The 18,554-nt window shown below is 40.6% G+C and overlaps 3 protein-coding genes and 2 long non-coding RNA genes across 11 annotated transcripts in view; 2 read left to right on the top strand and 3 right to left on the bottom strand.

Annotated features, from left to right (window-relative positions):
• The window catches only part of LOC139108127 (uncharacterized), a 75,413-nt gene extending 59,881 nt beyond the window's left edge, over window positions 1-15,532 (top strand). The window contains exons 4-7 of one of the 2 annotated variants that reach the window (XR_011546613.1): window positions 7,270-7,518; window positions 7,741-8,543; window positions 8,777-10,787; window positions 14,854-15,532. Coding sequence is in view for 1 of the 2 variants with exons in the window: in XM_070666196.1 (XP_070522297.1) it covers window positions 7,351-7,518; window positions 7,741-8,543; window positions 8,777-9,257 (1,452 nt within the window). In the remaining variant the exon portion in view is untranslated. Of the gene's footprint in view, window positions 1-7,269; window positions 7,519-7,740; window positions 8,544-8,776; window positions 11,326-14,853 lie in introns of those variants that run through there. The other variant, XM_070666196.1, reaches the window with a different exon arrangement.
• On the bottom strand, window positions 1,697-6,006 carry LOC139108172 (outer dynein arm-docking complex subunit 4-like). Its single transcript, XM_070666264.1, has 6 exons — window positions 5,766-6,006; window positions 5,288-5,560; window positions 4,225-4,399; window positions 3,615-3,770; window positions 2,820-3,090; window positions 1,697-2,053 (listed from the first exon to the last, which is right to left on the bottom strand). Exons 1-6 carry the CDS (start codon window positions 6,004-6,006, stop codon window positions 1,697-1,699), a joined length of 1,473 nt encoding a protein of 490 aa, XP_070522365.1.
• On the bottom strand, window positions 12,145-15,008 carry LOC139108134 (uncharacterized). The gene is made up of 2 exons (XR_011546620.1): window positions 14,891-15,008; window positions 12,145-14,770 (listed from the first exon to the last, which is right to left on the bottom strand). It is a non-coding gene; the product is annotated as an uncharacterized lncRNA (long non-coding RNA).
• Window positions 15,054-16,082, bottom strand: LOC139108132 (uncharacterized). Of its 5 annotated transcripts, none has more exons than XR_011546615.1 (2): window positions 15,944-16,082; window positions 15,054-15,652 (listed from the first exon to the last, which is right to left on the bottom strand). It is a non-coding gene; the product is annotated as an uncharacterized lncRNA (long non-coding RNA). The 5 variants fall into 5 exon arrangements; XR_011546619.1 differs by having other exon boundaries at window positions 15,054-15,611; window positions 15,944-16,075; XR_011546617.1 differs by having other exon boundaries at window positions 15,054-15,665; window positions 15,944-16,062.
• A 91-nt stretch (window positions 16,083-16,173) lies between these two features.
• On the top strand, window positions 16,174-18,496 carry LOC139108129 (solute carrier family 52, riboflavin transporter, member 3-A). 2 transcript variants are annotated; one of them, XM_070666200.1, is made up of 3 exons: window positions 16,174-16,584; window positions 16,822-17,118; window positions 17,192-18,496. In XM_070666200.1, exons 2-3 carry the CDS (start codon window positions 16,907-16,909, stop codon window positions 18,273-18,275), a joined length of 1,296 nt encoding a protein of 431 aa, XP_070522301.1. In that variant the 5' UTR covers window positions 16,174-16,584; window positions 16,822-16,906; the 3' UTR covers window positions 18,276-18,496. The 2 variants fall into 2 exon arrangements, with proteins under 2 accessions (XP_070522301.1, XP_070522299.1); XM_070666198.1 differs by having other exon boundaries at window positions 16,819-17,118.
• Window positions 18,497-18,554: the final 58 nt, after the last annotated feature.

The following is an 18,554-nucleotide window of genomic DNA, read 5'->3' as shown; positions in this document are numbered from 1 at the left end:
GTCCGATCGGCGATATCCGCGGTATGCGTTTTTCCGACGGAAGTCCCTCGCAACCAATTTCGGTCGTTTAAAATCGATTCAATCGATTCAATTTTTTTTTTTTTTCCGAGTTTGTGGAGTTTTAGGAAAAACTCGAATAACTCGAATATCTCCGTCGACAGGCGTCGGAAAAATAATATAGAAGTCTGTGGTTATTTCCGGTACGGAATTTGCGCTTGATCTGTCATATCGACGCCGTGCAAGTTTGGTGACGGCTTTAGCTTTCCCTTAACCCACTTACGCAAATGTATATTTATACAATATCTTTCGTACGTGTCGGCGAAATAGTTTTCTTTATTAAATTTAATGCATATTAAGTAATTAAGTAATTGTAATGGTACGAGATAAATAATTTCTGCAAGAGATAAGCAATAATAATTTGAAAGCGAACGCAAACGCCATTATAATTATTATTACGCGGTAGCTTTGAAGCACCTCCGTGCGCAGGAGCTAATCTTTGCGATCTATCTTCGTAATCTGTCTTCGTAAATTTCGTACTCGTCCAAGACAATAACGCATTGCATAGCGACCCACTTTTCGACGTAATAAAAGGCTATCTCATCTCGCATTATTAATTTTAACGCACGGGTTGTAGACCAAAAAAAAAAAAAAAAAGAAATTTGCAACGTAATATTTTGATATCACGCATTAAACCTGCGTATCATAATTAGATTATTTTAATTAAAACCCCAAGTCGCAAGTGCACGTATTTCATTAATTATATTCAATTTCCGACGCACTGATGTTTTCCTTTTCTCTTCTCCGCTCTTTTCGCTGCTCGATATTACCATATTGTTCCCGCGCGCTGGGCTAATTAATTATTCTTGCCAATTATCAATACCGGCCGCGGTGGAACGTCGCGTACGGGGCGCTTGGCAAATGGCGCGGGTAAAACGCGAGAGGGTAAGATTGGAATTTCAGACAACCGCGGTAACGACTGAGAAAAGAGAAAAAGAAATGAAAGAAAAAGTTGAAAACCGAGGGGTGTCGTCGCGGTAAGGAGATTTCTTCTCGCGACGCTTTCAGTAATTCCGCGGTCGGCTGGAATGTTGCTCATCTCGGATTGGAAAGCGTGACGTCGTTATTGGAAAAGCGACCGTGCGTCATAACGAAATGGTCCTGTCAGGCGTCGCCAGATTGAAACGCGAGGATAACGAGGGAGGCGGTGCGACGGTGCACGGCGCGAATAAAAAAAAAAAAGAAGCCGCCGTACGCGATTGTGATTACGTAAAGTAGCATGCTGTAACGTCGGTCGGGAATTCTTGACGCCGCGTTACTTCGACGGTTCGATCTTGACGCTTTCAAAGTTCCGGCAAAAGTAGTACGAGCCCATATTATAATGCATATTAAAAATGAACATGCATTTCGATTATATCTCTGTTCTGTCACGGTGCGCAAAATTGAGAAATCACATCCGTCGGGATAAAATAAAAGCTGCTGAGTTGTACGATTTGTAAAAATTATATTTGAAAAAAATAGATACAGATAGGTTTTTTTTCAAGAATCTTGAATAAATTGGACGCGCGTTAATAACATAACTGTTGAATAACTCCCACTCGTGAGGGCGAATTACATTTGTCCGGGAGGATAATTCGCAATGGATACCGCGCAATAGAACGCGAGAAGCACGTCGGTTTGCACGCCGATTGAAGTTTGATTATTGGTAATCTTGAAAATTGACGAAACCTGGCCGCTCGTGCGTCAGGGCGTTCTGCTTCAGCAGAGCGAGCCTGGCGTCCCTCTCCGGATCCTTCGGCGGGCTGGGTAATATGGTTCTTCGCGTGGACGGCATTTTGAACTTTCGATCGATCGGCTTGCAGCCCGGCATGACGGAGAGTCGCCTCACAGCGGGTACGAAGTCCATTCGCCGCCATAGAAAATCCACCTCTCCCTTCATCTCTTTCGGCATCAGGTCGAGAATAAGTTGCTGCCTGGCAGCCACCCCGTCAAAGTCACCGCTACGCTCGACGTCCAGCTCGTCCACGACCCTTACGGCCCTTTCATAGAAATCTATCTGCGGTAACATTATGAGACCGGCCCTCGAATTAATCGGCTTGTCAATAGGGGTCACTTTGCTTAGTCCTACGTCAGCGGGTCAATTGTGTCGCGTAATGAGGAAAATTGGTTTTTGCGAAAGAGAATCGTTACATTTATTTTTGCAAAGGTAGTCTTCCATAGCGACAATTTTCCCCGGCCTTCGTATAATGTAATATAAAGATGCTGTGGCTGCAAACGCGGGTGCGCAACAGCCGAACGAAAAAGGAGAAAAATATTTTTTAATCATTGTCGGAGCAAAGAAAATAAACAATGTAACGAGATGTAAAGAGTAAGAAAATACGATAAAAAGAAAATATTAAAATGAATTTAAAGGAATATAAAACGAAAACGCAAAACTCGGAAATAAAGAGGGGGGCAAAAGAAAGAAAAAGAATTAACCTTTATTCGTTTAGTAAATATAACGCGACTCGGAATAATACGGCAAGGAGTGTAGCGCCTCGACGTAGCGATGTTAGACTTGATCCATTAAAAAATTTAAACGACGCGACAGCACGGATTGCTCTGAAGAGAGGAAAAATTAGTGGAAATCGCTGACGGCGACAGGGAAGGTCGGTTTAACTCGTCGTTTCCTTTTTTTTTTTTTTTTTTCTCAAACGCGTACTCTCGCGCGCCGCAAGCTAATTTTAAATAATATGTGCGTATTGATCGTAGAATAAATTCGACCTTAACATGACGAGGCTATTACGAGCCGACTTGCAAAAAGGTGTGAATTTTATTTTTACCAGATAATCGATATTGAGCTTTCTGGCGTGCGCGAGCGCTGAAATCGCAATGTCTCTCGCCTCGCTCCGGTTATTTTGATAAATCTCCATTCGCAGCATCAAATGATCGATGTTCAGAATCCACTGCTCGCAGTTCGCCATCTGCGCCATGTCCTGCCCTTTTTTAGCGTAGAATCTCGCCAGATCGAAGCGGCGTATGTCGACGAGAAACTTACAGAATTCGTGATGCAGCCAGGCGAGCTCGAGCGGCGCGGATGCCATAGCAAATCTCCTGTTGAAACCGCAAATATTGAAATCATTTTCGAAATATCGATTAGCCGAAATGAAGATCATCGCGTTGGAATAGCCGCGGGTATAATTATATAACTCTAAATCACACATGTAAATTATATAAACGTTCCTGATTTACATAATCTTTAATCGTATAAATGATGTAGCTTTACGCTAAGTGGAGTAACAGCTGTTATCTCAAGGAGCACATTTTGTCAGAGCGTTAAGGCCGGAGTTCGCGAAAAATAAATAAACGACGAAGCTGTTTCGATGAAAGCCCTAGCGTCGACGTTACTCGTGGAACAAAATTCTAATAGCATGAGGGTGAAAGATAAATGTCACTTGCATAAAACAAAAAAGGATACCGACGAGATATCACATATTCTGATGCGAAATTTGTTCGTGAATAAATTATACCTCCGGAACATCTTGAGCGTATTCTTCCGATTTACAGTCCGCATCCACGCGAGATCGCAGTCTCGAGGCAACGTCGCGACTCTTATTCCCAAATGGTGCTTCACATACCTCGTCTTCGTTTCCTCGTCGTCTAAGCACGTCAAATTACGCGCGTCGAGGTACACCTTTGATATCAATTTGTACAGTGCACTCAGGCACCTTTGTTTGAGCGGAAACGTCTTGTCCGAGTAAGCGTCAAAGGTGTCTTTGATGTGATCCGCGAGTCTGATATAAAATCATAACGTTAGGCGAAAATATACAGTTTTCATAAACTTTACCAGAAACGTTATCGCTATGTGATTCCGCGTAGCGATATTAAATCGAACGCATTTTGCGCGTATCAATTTCAAGATTAAAATTCAATTTCAAAATATTCTTAATTAATTGTATATCGATAATTCGTTTTAAGCAAGCCGCCGCCGCCACCGACTTGAAAAAAGTTGGGTAGTCCTTGTTGATCCTCGCGGTTTGCAGGAGACGTAAGAGAAAATCCGCTTTTACGATGATGATGTTCCTTCGCAATTTTCGCTCGCGTTCTATCGTCATTCTGCGCCTCTCTGGAATCTTACGTCGTCGAAGGAGGGTGACGTAGAACGGCCGTCTCATACGTAGAAGATCCTGCAGATATGTCGCATTACGATAGCACGCGCTCGCGAGGGTAAGGAACTCGGTAATTGACCTCTTGTCCGACGAAGCGGCCGTTTCTGCTCGGCTCACGATTTTCTCAAGAAAATCTTTATCGATCGTCAAGGAACCCATATCCATTTTTGTTACGACGCGCAGCCTTTTCATTCGCTCCTGCCGTTGCACCTCGGGATCGTTCACTGTGAATATCACCTCGTCTTTCGTGAGCCCTAAATCGTGATATCGATTCGTCAAATCGTTAATTTCAAAAGGATTATATGTAACAATTATTACTCTCTAAGAACGAACCAAAAAAAAGCCAAATATCTAAACGTTTTTTGTCGCGTACTATTTTACTACGAGTTCTGACCTATCTCTACGCGCGCTCGACTGCCCAGACTGGTTGTCGCCGGGCCCGCCGACAGCCGCGGTAGAGTGAGTGCGTCCGTGTGTTTACATCGGCCGGCAGATCTTTGCGTTTCAAGTTCGCCAGGTGGAGGACGCGCGGGCGGCGGACAGCAAGAACCGGTTCGTCCGGCGAATTCGGCAGTCGAGCGAGCGTTGCGGTACGTGCGTGTGTTTATATCGGCCGGCAGATCTTCGCGTTTCAAGTTCGCAAGGTGGAGGACGCGCGGGCGGCGGACGGCGAGAATCAGTTCGCCCGGCGAATTTCGGCAGTCGAGCGAGCGCTGCGTACGGTCAGCACGCAACAGTAAACAAGTGCGCGGCGAAAAACGTTTAGACATGTATTTAGATTCACGGTACGCGCTGGACAGTGACCAAATTTTCACTCGGGTATTTTGTGATAAACAACGCAACGATTTTCTGATCAACGTTGCGTAAGAAATATCGATCGTGTACTCGCGTCGATCGCAGTTACTTCGCTTTGGCGGAGCGAGACGCGATAAGATAAGAACTAAGGTATTTCCCCTCGCTCTGTCGTCGTGAAAATAAATCTTGTTCCGTAAAGATCACAGCGTTATTCCAAGGCGACTGTTCTTTCGCGATTACTCTCTACAAGTATATTTGCCGAGTGCTCGCTGTCGAGTTCGAGGACTCGTCGCCGTGATATTCCGGGCGGGCACGATCGTTTACCCATCTTTCCCGACGATATGCACCTTCGAGCTCGCTCTCTTCCTCTTCGGGCTTGCCGATCACGAGCTCATGACGCCACAAATGACGTATCCATGAGTAGAGCAATAGCAGCGCGATGGGCGACGTGTTCCGGCCGATGCAATCTTCAATGGTCTCGTTTGCCTGATAGACGCCGTGCTCAAAGGTCACCCCGTGCCGTCGCGCACCCTCGTAAGCGTGAACCAGACTGTGACCGAACTCACCGATCTGGAAAAGTGCCTCCATCCGCATGTGCCGCACTTTATAATGACCGGGATCTATGGAGAAAAATAGAACGGTGCGAGAACATAGACGTCAAATGTGCCCGTCATTTTTTTATTTTTTTATTTTATTTTATTTTTTTTTTTATGAATTTATCGAGCAAACGAATAGTTCCCGTCAATACGTCATCAGTCGTCGTCAATTAAGTATCCTACACTGAAATTTTTTCAATTTTAATCCGAAGCTTTTTTGCGGTCGTACCTATTTTCATACATTTCTCCGACAGTTTTTCCGCCTCGATATATTTTGTACATTTAATGAGCGCTCGGTAGAGACCGATTAACGTTCTGAGATCCTCGGCGTCGGCAGACTCGTATGCTTTTTCAAAATAATTTACAGCCAAGAGGTATCTGCCCAAGCTAGCAAGTCGATAACCCCATTCGCGATAGACAATAGCCTCTCTAAAGATTTTCGGAGGCTCTTCTCTCTTCAGCGCAGACATGACGATACGTAAAATATTTCTACATAGAAAGAAAAATTATAATTTCATATACGCGTTATAAAATTCACCGTAGGAAAAAATTAATATAACGTAAAAATAATAAATGGCCGACGAAAATGTTTACGGAAACCCACATTTTTCTCGGACAATAATTTTTTCCTGACGGCTTATTTAATTTTCACATAATTGCTCCCTTTGGTATTTTATCCGTAAATTATCCTAATCACATGTAGATGATTAATGCGGTTTGCTAGAAGCGTATTATCTTTTACGTTACATGATATTCAAATGACGGATTGATGAATAGATCGTGATAGACAGAGCGTATCATATGAAAATAGGCGAATATAAGCGACGATACATAATACATTGCGACTCTCGCAGATTCCAAAATGCAGCTTTGCAACGGAATGTAATTTGACACAGGCCGCAAAGTGCTAAATTCGGTTTATTCCGGCACACTCGTGGACGTAAATTAGTAGATCAATATAGAGAGAATAACACTGCCATCAGTCGTACCTATTAAATGAATTACATTGGATTGGAACATTAACGTCATTACAATAACATACACGTATGCAAACGTATTAAAATATATAAAATTGTGCCTTTTTTTATATAAGCGTATAATTTTATATTTTAGAAATGAAATTAAAGATACATATATTTGCAACGACGCCAAAGGCAACGTGGAGATATTTGCTATTCGCGAAACCGGGTCACGTTTCATCGTGTTTTTCTCTGGAAAAAAAAAAAATCACTGCGTTCGTGGAGCCTACTCGCTCGCTTTGTAGTAGTGCACTGTTACACACGACAATTAATACCACAAAGGAGGCTCTTACGCGCATTGTAGTATTTCAGAAATGAAAGCGGATTATTATGAATACTACTTTAGACTGATCCCTGAATACCCCAAGGAAAGTCGACCGAGAACTTTTTGGTCGCCACGTTTTAAATCTCAAAGAGAATATTCGACGGAATATTCAACATTTCTGAGATTTTGAGCCATTTCATTATTAAAGTCTTGATTGAGGTAGAGGTTAATTATGATTTTCGTTACAAGAGGATGTTATTTAATATTTTTAATAGCGTGAGCTTAAAATATATTCGAAAAAATGTAAAAAAAAAAAAAAAAGAAAGAAAGAAAAAAGTGCTAAAGTAATAAATCTTTTTTTTTTTTTTATTTCTTTTTTAATCGGTTTTGTTATAAAGCGTTAAAGAAATTGCTGTTTTAGGTAATCAACGGAATATTATACTTTTCAGATTGTCATAAATCAGTCAAGACGAATCCCTCTCGTAAATCATCACGGACCATCGGGTTAACGGTGCCCTCGAGATGCGGTGATGGCCTTGTTGTATAGGTTCGCGCAGCTGCACGATCGCAGTGGCACGCGGGTCTTCTCCTTCGTCGTCACTAGGACCGTCGTGCGCGATCCTGAGAGAGACGTCACCAGCAAGGAACTGGTGTGCGGCTTTCAAAGATGGGCCGTCGCATTTTCGCGCGGGGAAAAGGTAACTCGATCAACAATTTAATATCTCTTTAATTTAGCACTTTAGCTTATTAATCTTTTTAATTAAACTCTTTAATATTATTAATTTATTAATTAAAAATAAAAACTATCTACCGCGAGATATACAGAGAAATTATTTTAAATTTTCTTTAATTAAAAAAAATTTAATAACATTCGAATTTAATTGCAAGTATCACCATCATTTTATGTTTGCTCTACCAAGGTCCTTGGCGTGTATTTGGTATGGCGTGGCGCGTCAAGAAACCTCCGCGTATACGTGGACTTCACGTTTACGCTGCTGAATCGAGAACACTTCTCTATGAACGAAAGCTTCTCCGGCAAGCGTGTCAAGTTCACCTACGAAGCACCGGCCCAGGGCAACCGCAGCTACATTGCCGTCGCAGATCTTTACAACCGTAATTTCGCCGACACGAACGGCGAGTTTCAGCTGGAGTTGTCCATGGCGAACGTGCGAACGGTCTACATGACAGAGGTCAGGATGCCGACGTCGGTGTTCTCGGCCGGTCAGACGAAGCCGAGCAAGCTAGAGACCGATTACTTCGCGTTCGGCGGCTTCGACTGGAATCTAGTCATCTATCCTCACGGCAAGGACACGGACGGCCGCAGCCAAGACCGCGTGAGCGTCTACCTGATGAGATTGTCGGGCTTCGATCATCGGTGTAGGGTCAGATATAGCTTGGCCTTGGGCGACGGCGAACGGCGGATAGACTCCGGACCAATCGAGGACATATCCGACGCCGAGGGCTGCGGCTTCGGGTGGAACACGAGAGTGAGATGGTCCGACATCGCGCACAAGGGCACGCTCCGCGTATCCCTCGAGATGCTCGAAGCCAGGACCATCTGCGAGGTCGCGGTGCAGGCACTGGGTTCGTCGGTCTTGCCGGCTGCGCCGTGCTACGATCGCGACAAGCAGGCCTGGGCTATTCGCGCCGATCTCAACTCCGACACAGTCAGACTGCATTTGGTGTATAAAGACATCCATAATGTGCCGAGGAATCATTTAAGGTTTGCATTCAATTTTTAATTTTTTTTTTTTATCGTCAAATTTGAATTTAATTACGTATTATTTATTAATTATTAATTATTAATTAATTACGTATTATTATTAATATTTAGTCATTTAATAAATTAATTCTTTAAAAAAATAGGCATTTTTTAAACATGCCGAATAAAGTATATCGAAAAGATTGTAAATTATGTTTAAGATATAACCTTTGCGATACTTTTTATCCGGATAGATATGTTAGTTGGTCGGCATATCTGTTGAGAGACGAGGGACCAACCATCGCGGCGATTGGGCTGCCCGGCGAACCGTTTAGCCGCTACTACGTTCAAGAGTCCGTCGACGAGGGCATCATTATGGAGACGAACGTAGATATGAATGAAGTGAAAGAGAATCACTGTCCATATCTCACCGATAAGGGCCAGCTAAGAATCCGACTGGAATGGAACGAGAGCCACTTACTCTTTCAAGCGACCTACCACAAGTACGACGACGTGTGTCGCGTACACAATCAGCAGATGCGGCGTGAAATCATGTCTCTGCAAGCGGAGAATTACAGTCTTGAGAGGCAGCTGTTTAGCTATCAGAAGAGCTTGGCGTATGCTCAGGCGCAGCAGCAGCAGCAGCAGCAACACCCGAATCAGCAGCATCATTCGATGGTGGGCCATCAGGGGCACCTGGAGCGATCGGCGTCGAGCGACACCGAATACGCTTGACAAGTGGAACGTGAGTTATCAAAGTCACCAACACCACCGAGTTACCGGCGCCAGTTGCCGCCGGCGGTGGTGCCGGAGGAAGATCAGCGGGTGCACCAGAACCTGGTAAGAATGATGGATCGGCGGTTGAGCAACGTACAGCTGCAGCAACAATTCTACGAGGAGCAACGTTACCGTCACCGGCACAGCAACACCGGCAGCGGTGGCAGCGGTGGCAGCGGCGTCTCTTCGCCCAGACGAAGCATCGATCGCAACGGTCAGGAGTATCGTCGCAGCATCCTACAGCAGCCCAGATCAAGCGTCGGCGCCAGGTCCAGCAACGGCGTAGGCGGCGCTTACGAGAACCGTGCCACCGTCAACAACGATCGGTATGCCGGCTACTATCTAGGATACGTCGGCCAAACGGCTCACAAGCGACGGAGAACTACATTCTGGGAGACGCTCACGGGGCTGGTGTGCTCGCTGGGCGCTCTGGCCTCCAGAGCGGCGAAGATGGCCGCCAGACGGGGAGATCCTCTCTGAGGGTACGGTCGACGGCCGCAGACCCGCAGAAGCGATTGCGGGGATGGGCAAGCGCGCAGGAATGTGACATGGAACTCGTTGAGCATGCATATATACGCCGCGTTCTGTCTTATGTATGTGCAATATCTCACGCTAAGCGGATTTCGACAAGTATTGAAGGCAGGGATCACATAACGATCGAGGAAAAGATTGTATAATCCTAACATAAAGCCCATGGCTGGTACATACATTAAATTTTTTTTTCTAGTTTTTTTTTTATATTTTTTTTTCAATTTTAATTTTATATTTTAATATTATTTTACAGCTTTTAATTTAATTTTTAATTCAACAACATAGTATAATTAAAATTTAAATTTATCAGTCTTAATTCTTTTTCGTTACGATAAATTTTTTAATAATATATAACGCATCATTAACAAGATTGCAAGAACCTTCTTTAGGTCTTGTAACGTTCTTTCAGTGTACTTCGCCGTAATTTTTTTTTTTTTTTTTCCTTATTACACACCAGACTCATAAAAATGTATCGTTCGACTTTTTCAAGGATACGTTAGAGATATACAATACAGAACGTGCGTTACATACGCGCTATATATTGTCTGAACACGGAGTCAGCTTTTACGCGAGACATGCTTGCAAACGGTTCCAGATTTAAACGATCTACCGTACCGATTTTACGAGATAGAATATCTCGTATACATGTAACGCAGGAACACGGTAGAGAGCAAAAGGACTTGGGAAAGGATCGTAAGGCGAAGTCTAGGGTCGCGTTCTCTTCGACTCTACACTGACACACACACATACAGACACACGTTCACATTTCCACAAAGACACGCACAGACACATGTCTACACATGTACACGAACACGAATCTATCTACTTGTCAATTTACTAAAGAACCTATTTTCCTCTAAAGACTTTTTTCACCTATTGTGTACATCGCCGTGGAAATAAGAGGATATGCGCGTTGGCATAGTCGCCAAGCCAAGTAACAATACTGTAATTATCGTAGTACGTATATTAAACAGAACTTTAGAAGTACAGTCGATGTTATATAAGCGAGGAAATACGGGAGAAGTAAAAAAAAAAAAAAAAAATTGAGGGAAAAAGCGCGAACTCGCGCTTTTTTTAGGACTCTTAAAAGGATGCATCGCGATGCACGTCATATGCCTCCCGCACATCAGCGCGATTTACGTCGCAAAAAAAAAAAATACGCGATGTCCAATGACGGCTTTGCTTTTCTGTAGAAAGAGAAGTTTCATTGAATATCGCGTGTCATCCCGCGACGTGAATCGGGCTGATGTGCAAGCGGCAATACGATCGTTGTGCAAATTGAGTTCACTCAGACGCTCTAGTCGATCTCGTCCCCCTTCTAATTAGTCTTTTTACTACGAGCAGTAAACGTGTCATTGTTATATAAACTACGTTTCCATTTGAGCTATCGCTACTTACCGTACAATTAAATATTTAGTCCAGAGATTGAGCATAATTCTAAAATGACTATTTGAGATGTATGTGGATTAATAGGAATTGAGAAGTGTATATTTCACGAACTTGCATTCATTTCGTATTTTCGTAATCGAATAGGCTTTAATATTTATCACTCCCGTTCACCTTTGTAAAAACTGAAACAAACGGAAAGTTAAAAAAAAAAAAAAAAAAGAAAAACACAAAAAAAAAATTGAAGAGAGAGAGACTAGCTTTCCTTCAGATGGAGATAAACTCTCGTTTACTTTACGTCTAAAAACGACGTATTGGCAAAATTAGCGACGCAAATATGAGCCACATTTTCGAAATTTTTGTCGAAGACTTTCTGACTTTTAAAGATTAGGAGTTCCGAGTTTTAGCAGAATAAATTTCTTTTACAATCCTATCTCTCGGGCATCTTAAAAGAACCAATCAAGAACACTTAACGAAATAGCACATTAATTAAAAACGTTTAAATTGAGAACATCCTCACGGTGTGATCTTTAAAACGCAGACTGCACTCGCCTTTCGTTAAAGGCTGAACGCGATCAGGGTACAGCTATAGCTATGCAAACCATATACCATCCCCGCAGATATATACATATATATGTGTATATCTGCGACACCGGCAGGTAACATTTGATCGATACAGTATCACCGGTCCACACGTTGAATGTTCTCCGGGAACACGTACACGCACACTTACGTGCAACCAAAACGTCCTACGTCACAATGTGTGCACATGAGGGTACGTGTACGTGAGTTTTCAGGTGATACATCGCTCACAGGGATCTCTAGTAAATGTCAATCTATCAGCAGAATTCGTAGCACTGAAATCGCCAACGACACATTTTTGTGTCAATTCTAAAATCAAAGTCTTATAAAAAAAAAAGATATATATAAAAACTACACATTCTGGACACATTTACATTTTTATTTGACTCGAGAGAAGTCTTTTGACCAGAATGCCAAATTTTTTATTAAAAAAAAAAAAAAAACAGTTTTTTAAAGAAAAATTATACTAGGTGCGAGACTAATTTTAGAATAAATTGGTAAGAAACTTTTATTAAATGGCGCGGAGTGTGTCCAAATTAAACTTTAATCTTAAAAAACTGTTTCTTTAATAACATTAATAAGAAATGCTTCTTAATTATTAATTCACTTCACGTTTTTGCACATTTTAAGTCGCGCTTATTAATTAATCTTCATACAATACAAAGAATGGCACAAAAGATTGTCCATTTTACATATCACGTGTGTTTAGTTAAAAATATCGATAACATTAAAAAAAAAGAAGATTGTACAGCGAAAAGTGCAAGTATTAGTAACAAAAAAAACCATTAAAACACGACGATAATTCAAGCGGCTCTAGAGAAAAAAAAAATAATGTGTCAAAATTGCGAAAGGACCAGATTCGCAATAGTAGCTCGTAACAATACGCCCGTATCGCGCACAATCCGCGTATTAATACTGCAGTCAATTTCATCGAGATTATCAATCCCGCTGGCGTCCCAGTGAGAGGATTCCCTCAGCACATCCTGCGGTCGGAATAAACATCCGGCCGCGGGAGAAAGCTCTCCTTTCCACCCCCAAACTTTCTACGCGAACTCACGTTCGCGGCAAATACGTATTATAGCAGCAGCAGCTCTGACAATCGCACCATAATCTCATCTCGCTACGATGGGAATCGCGAATGTTTGTCCGCCGACGTGATCTCTGGCGTTTCCGCTTCGACACGTTCAGGAGGAGGTCCTAACGTCGTGCTTCAAATCGCAGAAAGAGATCGGATTGACGGTCGCCAAATTTCTATTTTTGACAAAAAGAAAAAAAATATAAATATCACCATACATCAGATGCATATTAAAACTGCGACAGATAATCGAAAGACTTTTTGTATCGCCGTAGCAAGAACTCGCGTTACGTAATCGTTCTGGTAGAGATTTTTATTCGTATATCAATAGCAATTTACCTAAACTTTCTCGTTACTGCTAAGTAACAAGTTTGTCGATAATTCCCGTGAGATACTTGAGAAATTGAGTCAAGCTCGGACGGAGAAACGTTATAGCAAAGTAGACGGTCGCGAATGATACTTGATACCCGGTACATTTATTGAGCACAGATACACGGTTGCGAACTTGTCAATGTTAAATTTCTCGTGTAGCCGGCACGGTTCGACGATTCAGGCGATTAATTTCATTCTCGCAAGAATGGTATGCTGACGTAGCGAATGACAGGCGGAATCTGTCTTATTAAGCAATCATATATGCTGAACAAGCAAAAAAAAACACGTTAATATTGAAAACAACATGTTGCAAATTAAATTGAAATATGCAAGTAAAAAAGAGACATATATTTTTAAATTCTATTCAAAGTTTTTTTTTTTTTTTTTTTTTTATATATCTTTTAGTTTCTGACTATTCTGACTAATTTAACAAGAAATATCTATTTTAATTTAGGTTAACAATGTTTTTCTTTTTTATACCACTGTCAGATTCGATCAAAGTCAAATGTGAATAAAATATGAATTAAACCGAGATTTAAACTTTCAAATTGATCGCGCTCAATCAATCCGTTTAATTGATTTCCAAATTAATAATAGCAAGCGGAAGCGCGAGACGCCTCAGCGAACAAATTTATACGCGGAAAATAATAAAAATGCTCTATAGTAATAGCGGCTACGCGTAATCGCGCTTATTAGTTCGTACGTGTGACACAGATCGTTCGATTCCGCAATCGATCACGAATTCTTTCTCGCTTGCGTTTTATTCTATCCTCATTCACTCGTTTACTTGCTGACATGTTATTCGTTCCTCGATGGAATATTCACTTGTACACCTATATGTGTATATACGATTTTTTGATGTGTACATCGTCGCTTCCCGCGCCATTGTGTCGCAGCCGATCCAACACAATTTCCGTGATTCCGTAACTCGCGATTCTGCGGCCCTTCGAGGCCCGGTCCATAGGCCGTGATCGCGACACTTTTCCATATTACAATCGGTGATCCGTTGTCCCACGTGACGGCATTTTGTACTTGCAAATGGCAATCGCTTCGAAGTATCCTTAAAGGTACTGCAACACATCAAGCGTACCTCGAGTATCAATCCGGCGAAGCTAAAAAACAATCGGCAGCAAATCGGTTAATCAAGTTCAATGTGAACGTGCATTTGCACTGAATTGCAAATAGCATATGGTTAAACGAGCCATGTATATATGCATATACAAATATATACAATATATACAAGCCACATATGTAACAATACAATTTGTATACTACATGTACATACATTTGATATCGAACGCACCGTGTACGGAGTGTCACAGGATTCGCATACATCGGGACACGTACTGCGATTTTCCGGGCTGGGTCAAAATAACTTTTCCCTTTGACGAAGTTGTGTCCGAGTGATAGTTTTTAAATGAGAATAGTTCGAAGCCGTCGAGTAAAAGGTGACGCGTGATGAATCCTTTTTATTATTTCTCTCAAGGTTTTCTAATAATTGTGCGTGACACGTAAACGTCGCTATCTGAAATATATCTTTCTTCACTCAATAAGAAAAAATTACTAATCTAAGATTTATTTTTTTTACATATATATAATTGGAAGCAGATGTGAATGGAACTTTCATGAAAAAAATTTTACTCACCGATTTATTCGAAGGTAACTTTACTAAAGAAGAAAGGATTGCTGCTTCTGGCTCAAAGAATCGTATTGTGCTCTCCCGTGCGTGAGTTTTAGGACATCCCAGTATATTATTCATTTATCTTAAATGATGAAAAAGTGTAAACGCAAAAGCAAAATCGACGTGGTCTTTCTTTTCTTGCGGCAAGTGAGTTTATCTTTATTATTTATGCATATTTTTCGTCCACTAATTAAAATAAAATATATATACTTATACATACACATATATATATATATATATATATACACAGGCAACGATACTATGGCGCAACATGAAGAAGCTTATGTCAAGTATAGTTCGGCGTTTCCTTTTTCCGCCATCATCCGAAACGAGGACTCCTTTAAATTAATGTTATATATCTGTACACAACCTTCGTGCACCCTGCAAAAGCACATTTTCTGCGACTTTTTTTCATCCGTGTAATTCTACTAAAAATGATTAAAACAATATATATAAGAAAAAAGAAAAAAAAATAAAAATAAAAATGCGAACGCAAAACACACTTTCAAACGCAAAAACTCTCAAGAGTTTTGAGACAAATACTAATGTACTTAAACCATCTGTGAGTCTGCCTCGTCTTTTATAAAGTTCTTGCTATATTCAGTCTATCGTATGTTCAATTCGTACGTCCATCCATGTAATCCCTTTTATAGATAATCAATCAATTCCGACAGCTGCAATCCATCTGCCACGAGAAAAAGTAAGTACTCCCATACGATATTTATACTGTAACATCAATCTTTAATTAAATATAAATTAATATTATTAAAACCTTATTAAAAAATTTCTAATAAATACTAAAAAATTAAACAAAAATATTCATGTTGCTGTAAAGATGTAAAAAGATTTCTTTTTTTTTGTATAAACAAAATATTTTTCTCTGTAATATACAATGTTTTTTTTTTTTTTAATACTCCTATTTTTCCAGCAGCTAACGTACTTTTTTTTTCCGGGTTAGATAACCCGTTGGACAATATATTTTTTATAAAAGTAAAAACCTTCAGCCATCAATCATACCAAATGACTTTACGCAACAGGTTAGGTGCTTGTGGAGGGGACTCAGCTCTTTCATCCTTTCTCATCGATACTTGCGACCGCTCGTTTGAGATTGCTCAATCGAGATTGTTCGTCTAACACACGCGCTAATCACGCCGAAATATTCACGTACGAATGTTAGCCGTACGATTATTTGCCGTACGTATATTCTCTCGCTCAACAAGTACCGTCAAACTTTATGAACGTAAACAAACGCAAAATGGTTGAATTAATTATGGCAGTATCGAGACTCGTGCGATATATCGAGTTACGAGTGAACCACGTGGGTTACATAACCCTTTTTCGGAGTCTCCTGAATTCAGAGTGCGGAGCATAGCATTCTCCCTCCTGCTAACTTAACACCAATCGATGTCAGTCGTGCATCCGTGACTGTTCGAGGTCGATGTGTAGACAATGTCTTCTTTAAAAATTTGAAATTTTATGTAACAAAAGAAACAAGACAGTTTTTTAAAGAAGTGCAACCGAGGTTTTTTAACCAAATTCTGAAATATTATCGACAGATTTAAATAAGAAATCTCTCAAAGCAATCGAACAGTTACACTTAAAGTTTTCATTATTTTATTTGTAACCTGAATACATAAATGCATTTTGCAGTGAGTTTTGTAAGTATATGATATTTTTTATGTATAATTTACAACAGTAGCTCGTCAGTTTTCCGAGTGCAGTGGAATGACATTTCAATTTATTATTTATATTAAAATGCATATGCATCATCGTTTTTATCTTTTACTTTTATCTTTGCTGATAGACTTTAATTACAATTTTTTTTATCGTGAAAATGTGATAGTAATTATCAGTCCAGTATTATAACAGTAAAATGAGGTTAAATTTTGCAGCAGTTCGATAGAAGTGATAAAGAAGCAAAGGTATTTATTGCGCGTGAAAAATAACTGAATATCAACATTCAAGAAGGAAATTGACAAAATGCTGACCCAACGTTTGAGCAATAGAAGGTTGTTTGTCGATTTTCTTGCTTTGATGTTTGGCTTGGGAGCTTGGATCGGTGTGAACGGCGTTTACGTGCAGCTACCTCTCATAGTGCATAAAGCCCCGGAAGGATGGGCATTGCCTGCGTATATGGTGATGCTAGTGCAGTTTGCTAATTTAGGCCCCATATTGTACACCTTGTACATAAAGTAAGGTCTATGTTTCATAACGTACTTTTGGATGATTGCGCAATTAATTTAATATAAATAATTTTTTTTTTAGGTACACTGCTTGGGCGTATGATAAATATATAATTTACACCTTACTGGCTGCAGGAGCGTTAGCCTGCATCTCACTGAGCTTTCTGCACAATCGTACTTCGATTGTATTTAACAAGGAACACTCAACTGCTCTCCTGTCGATGATGTTCGTGACCGCCCTTGTTGGATGTACCAGTTCTGTGCTTTTCATGCCTTATATGAGGAATTACCGTGAGATTTATCTAGTATCGTATCTCGTAGGAGAAGGACTAAGTGGATTTGTACCAAGTTCAGTTGCATTGATTCAAGGTGTTGGTAATAATGAGGGATGCATGAACATTACTAAGCCTGGCTCAAACTCTTTAGAATTCGCGCCCATTGAATCAGATCCGAGATTCTCCTCTGAAGTATTTTTCGTTTTTATCGGAACTCTTTTATTCCTCAGCTATCTCTCATTTTTATGTTTAAATAATCTGCCGTTAGCACTCGGTGAACGAGTCAAACTTCCAAATAGCATGGAAATGTTACCCACCGACACAACGGCACCTCCGAGTTACAAAGTTAATGCCGGCTGGAAAATGCCGAAACATACGTACTATTATTTATTAATTATGATGGGTTTAATCTGTTTCCTTGGTAATGGTACTTTACCAAGCATACAATCTTATTCTTGTTTACCATACGGTACTGTAGCGTATCACTTGACAGTCACGCTAGCCTCAATAGCTGGCCCATTAGCTATGTCTTTAGGTTTCTTCATAAAATTACCGAAGGTGAAGCTTCTCAATATGCTTATGGTAGCTATTTTAGGACTTTCCGGCTTTGTTTTATATCTCGCTGCGAAATCGCCTCATCCTCCCTTGCAGCATTCGTGGGCGGGGGAACTGATGGTAGTTCTTGTATGGATAACGCTCTGCGGATTAATTGGATTCGTAAAAATGGGTATTACGACGTTGTATCGACCTGATCCTGGCAGAGGTCTTTATTATACTGGTGTTGCGACACAAATCGGGTCGTTGATAGGCGCAATCACAACATTCAGTTTAGTCAATTACACAAAAGTATTTCAGTCGTATAACCCATGCGCGAATATTACCAAAAATTAACGTAGTCTGCACCTAGTCCTCTTAATTATTTGCATATTGTTATTTTTTTTATTAGAGAAAGTAATGGCTTTTTGTACATTACAATTTTGTACATTACTGAATTTTTATCAACTTTATCAAAGTTGTTTGCAATTATTAAACATACGGTAGTTACAATTCCAATTAAATTTTATGAATTTAATATGAGACCAATACTCGCCTAAGACATGGATGTACGTATAAAACGTTTGTCTCTTTTTATGCATTTCTAACAATTTTTTTTTACAGTTCTTTATTTGG

This window comes from Cardiocondyla obscurior, linkage group LG14 (genome assembly GCF_019399895.1).
Source record: "Cardiocondyla obscurior isolate alpha-2009 linkage group LG14, Cobs3.1, whole genome shotgun sequence".
In the NCBI taxonomy this organism is placed as follows: domain Eukaryota; kingdom Metazoa; phylum Arthropoda; class Insecta; order Hymenoptera; family Formicidae; genus Cardiocondyla; species Cardiocondyla obscurior.
The sequence above is the reverse complement of the archived record's forward strand: the minus strand, read 5'-3'. Positions and strand labels throughout refer to the sequence as shown.

Coding starts and splice junctions, on each gene's coding strand:
- LOC139108172 (XM_070666264.1), bottom strand. CDS start 6,006: ATGTCTGCGCTGAAGAGAGAAGAGCCTCCGAAAATCTTTAGAGAGGCT. Junction 4,400..5,287: donor GGAAGAGAGCGAGCTCGAAG/GTGCATATCGTC, acceptor ATCACGATTTAG/GGCTCACGAAAGACGAGGTG. Junction 2,054..2,819: donor AGCTCAATATCGATTATCTG/GTAAAAATAAAA, acceptor ATGTTACCGCAG/ATAGATTTCTATGAAAGGGC.
- LOC139108129 (XM_070666200.1), top strand. CDS start 16,907: ATGCTGACCCAACGTTTGAGCAATAGAAGGTTGTTTGTCGATTTTCTT. Junction 17,119..17,191: donor TTGTACACCTTGTACATAAA/GTAAGGTCTATG, acceptor TTTTTTTTTTAG/GTACACTGCTTGGGCGTATG.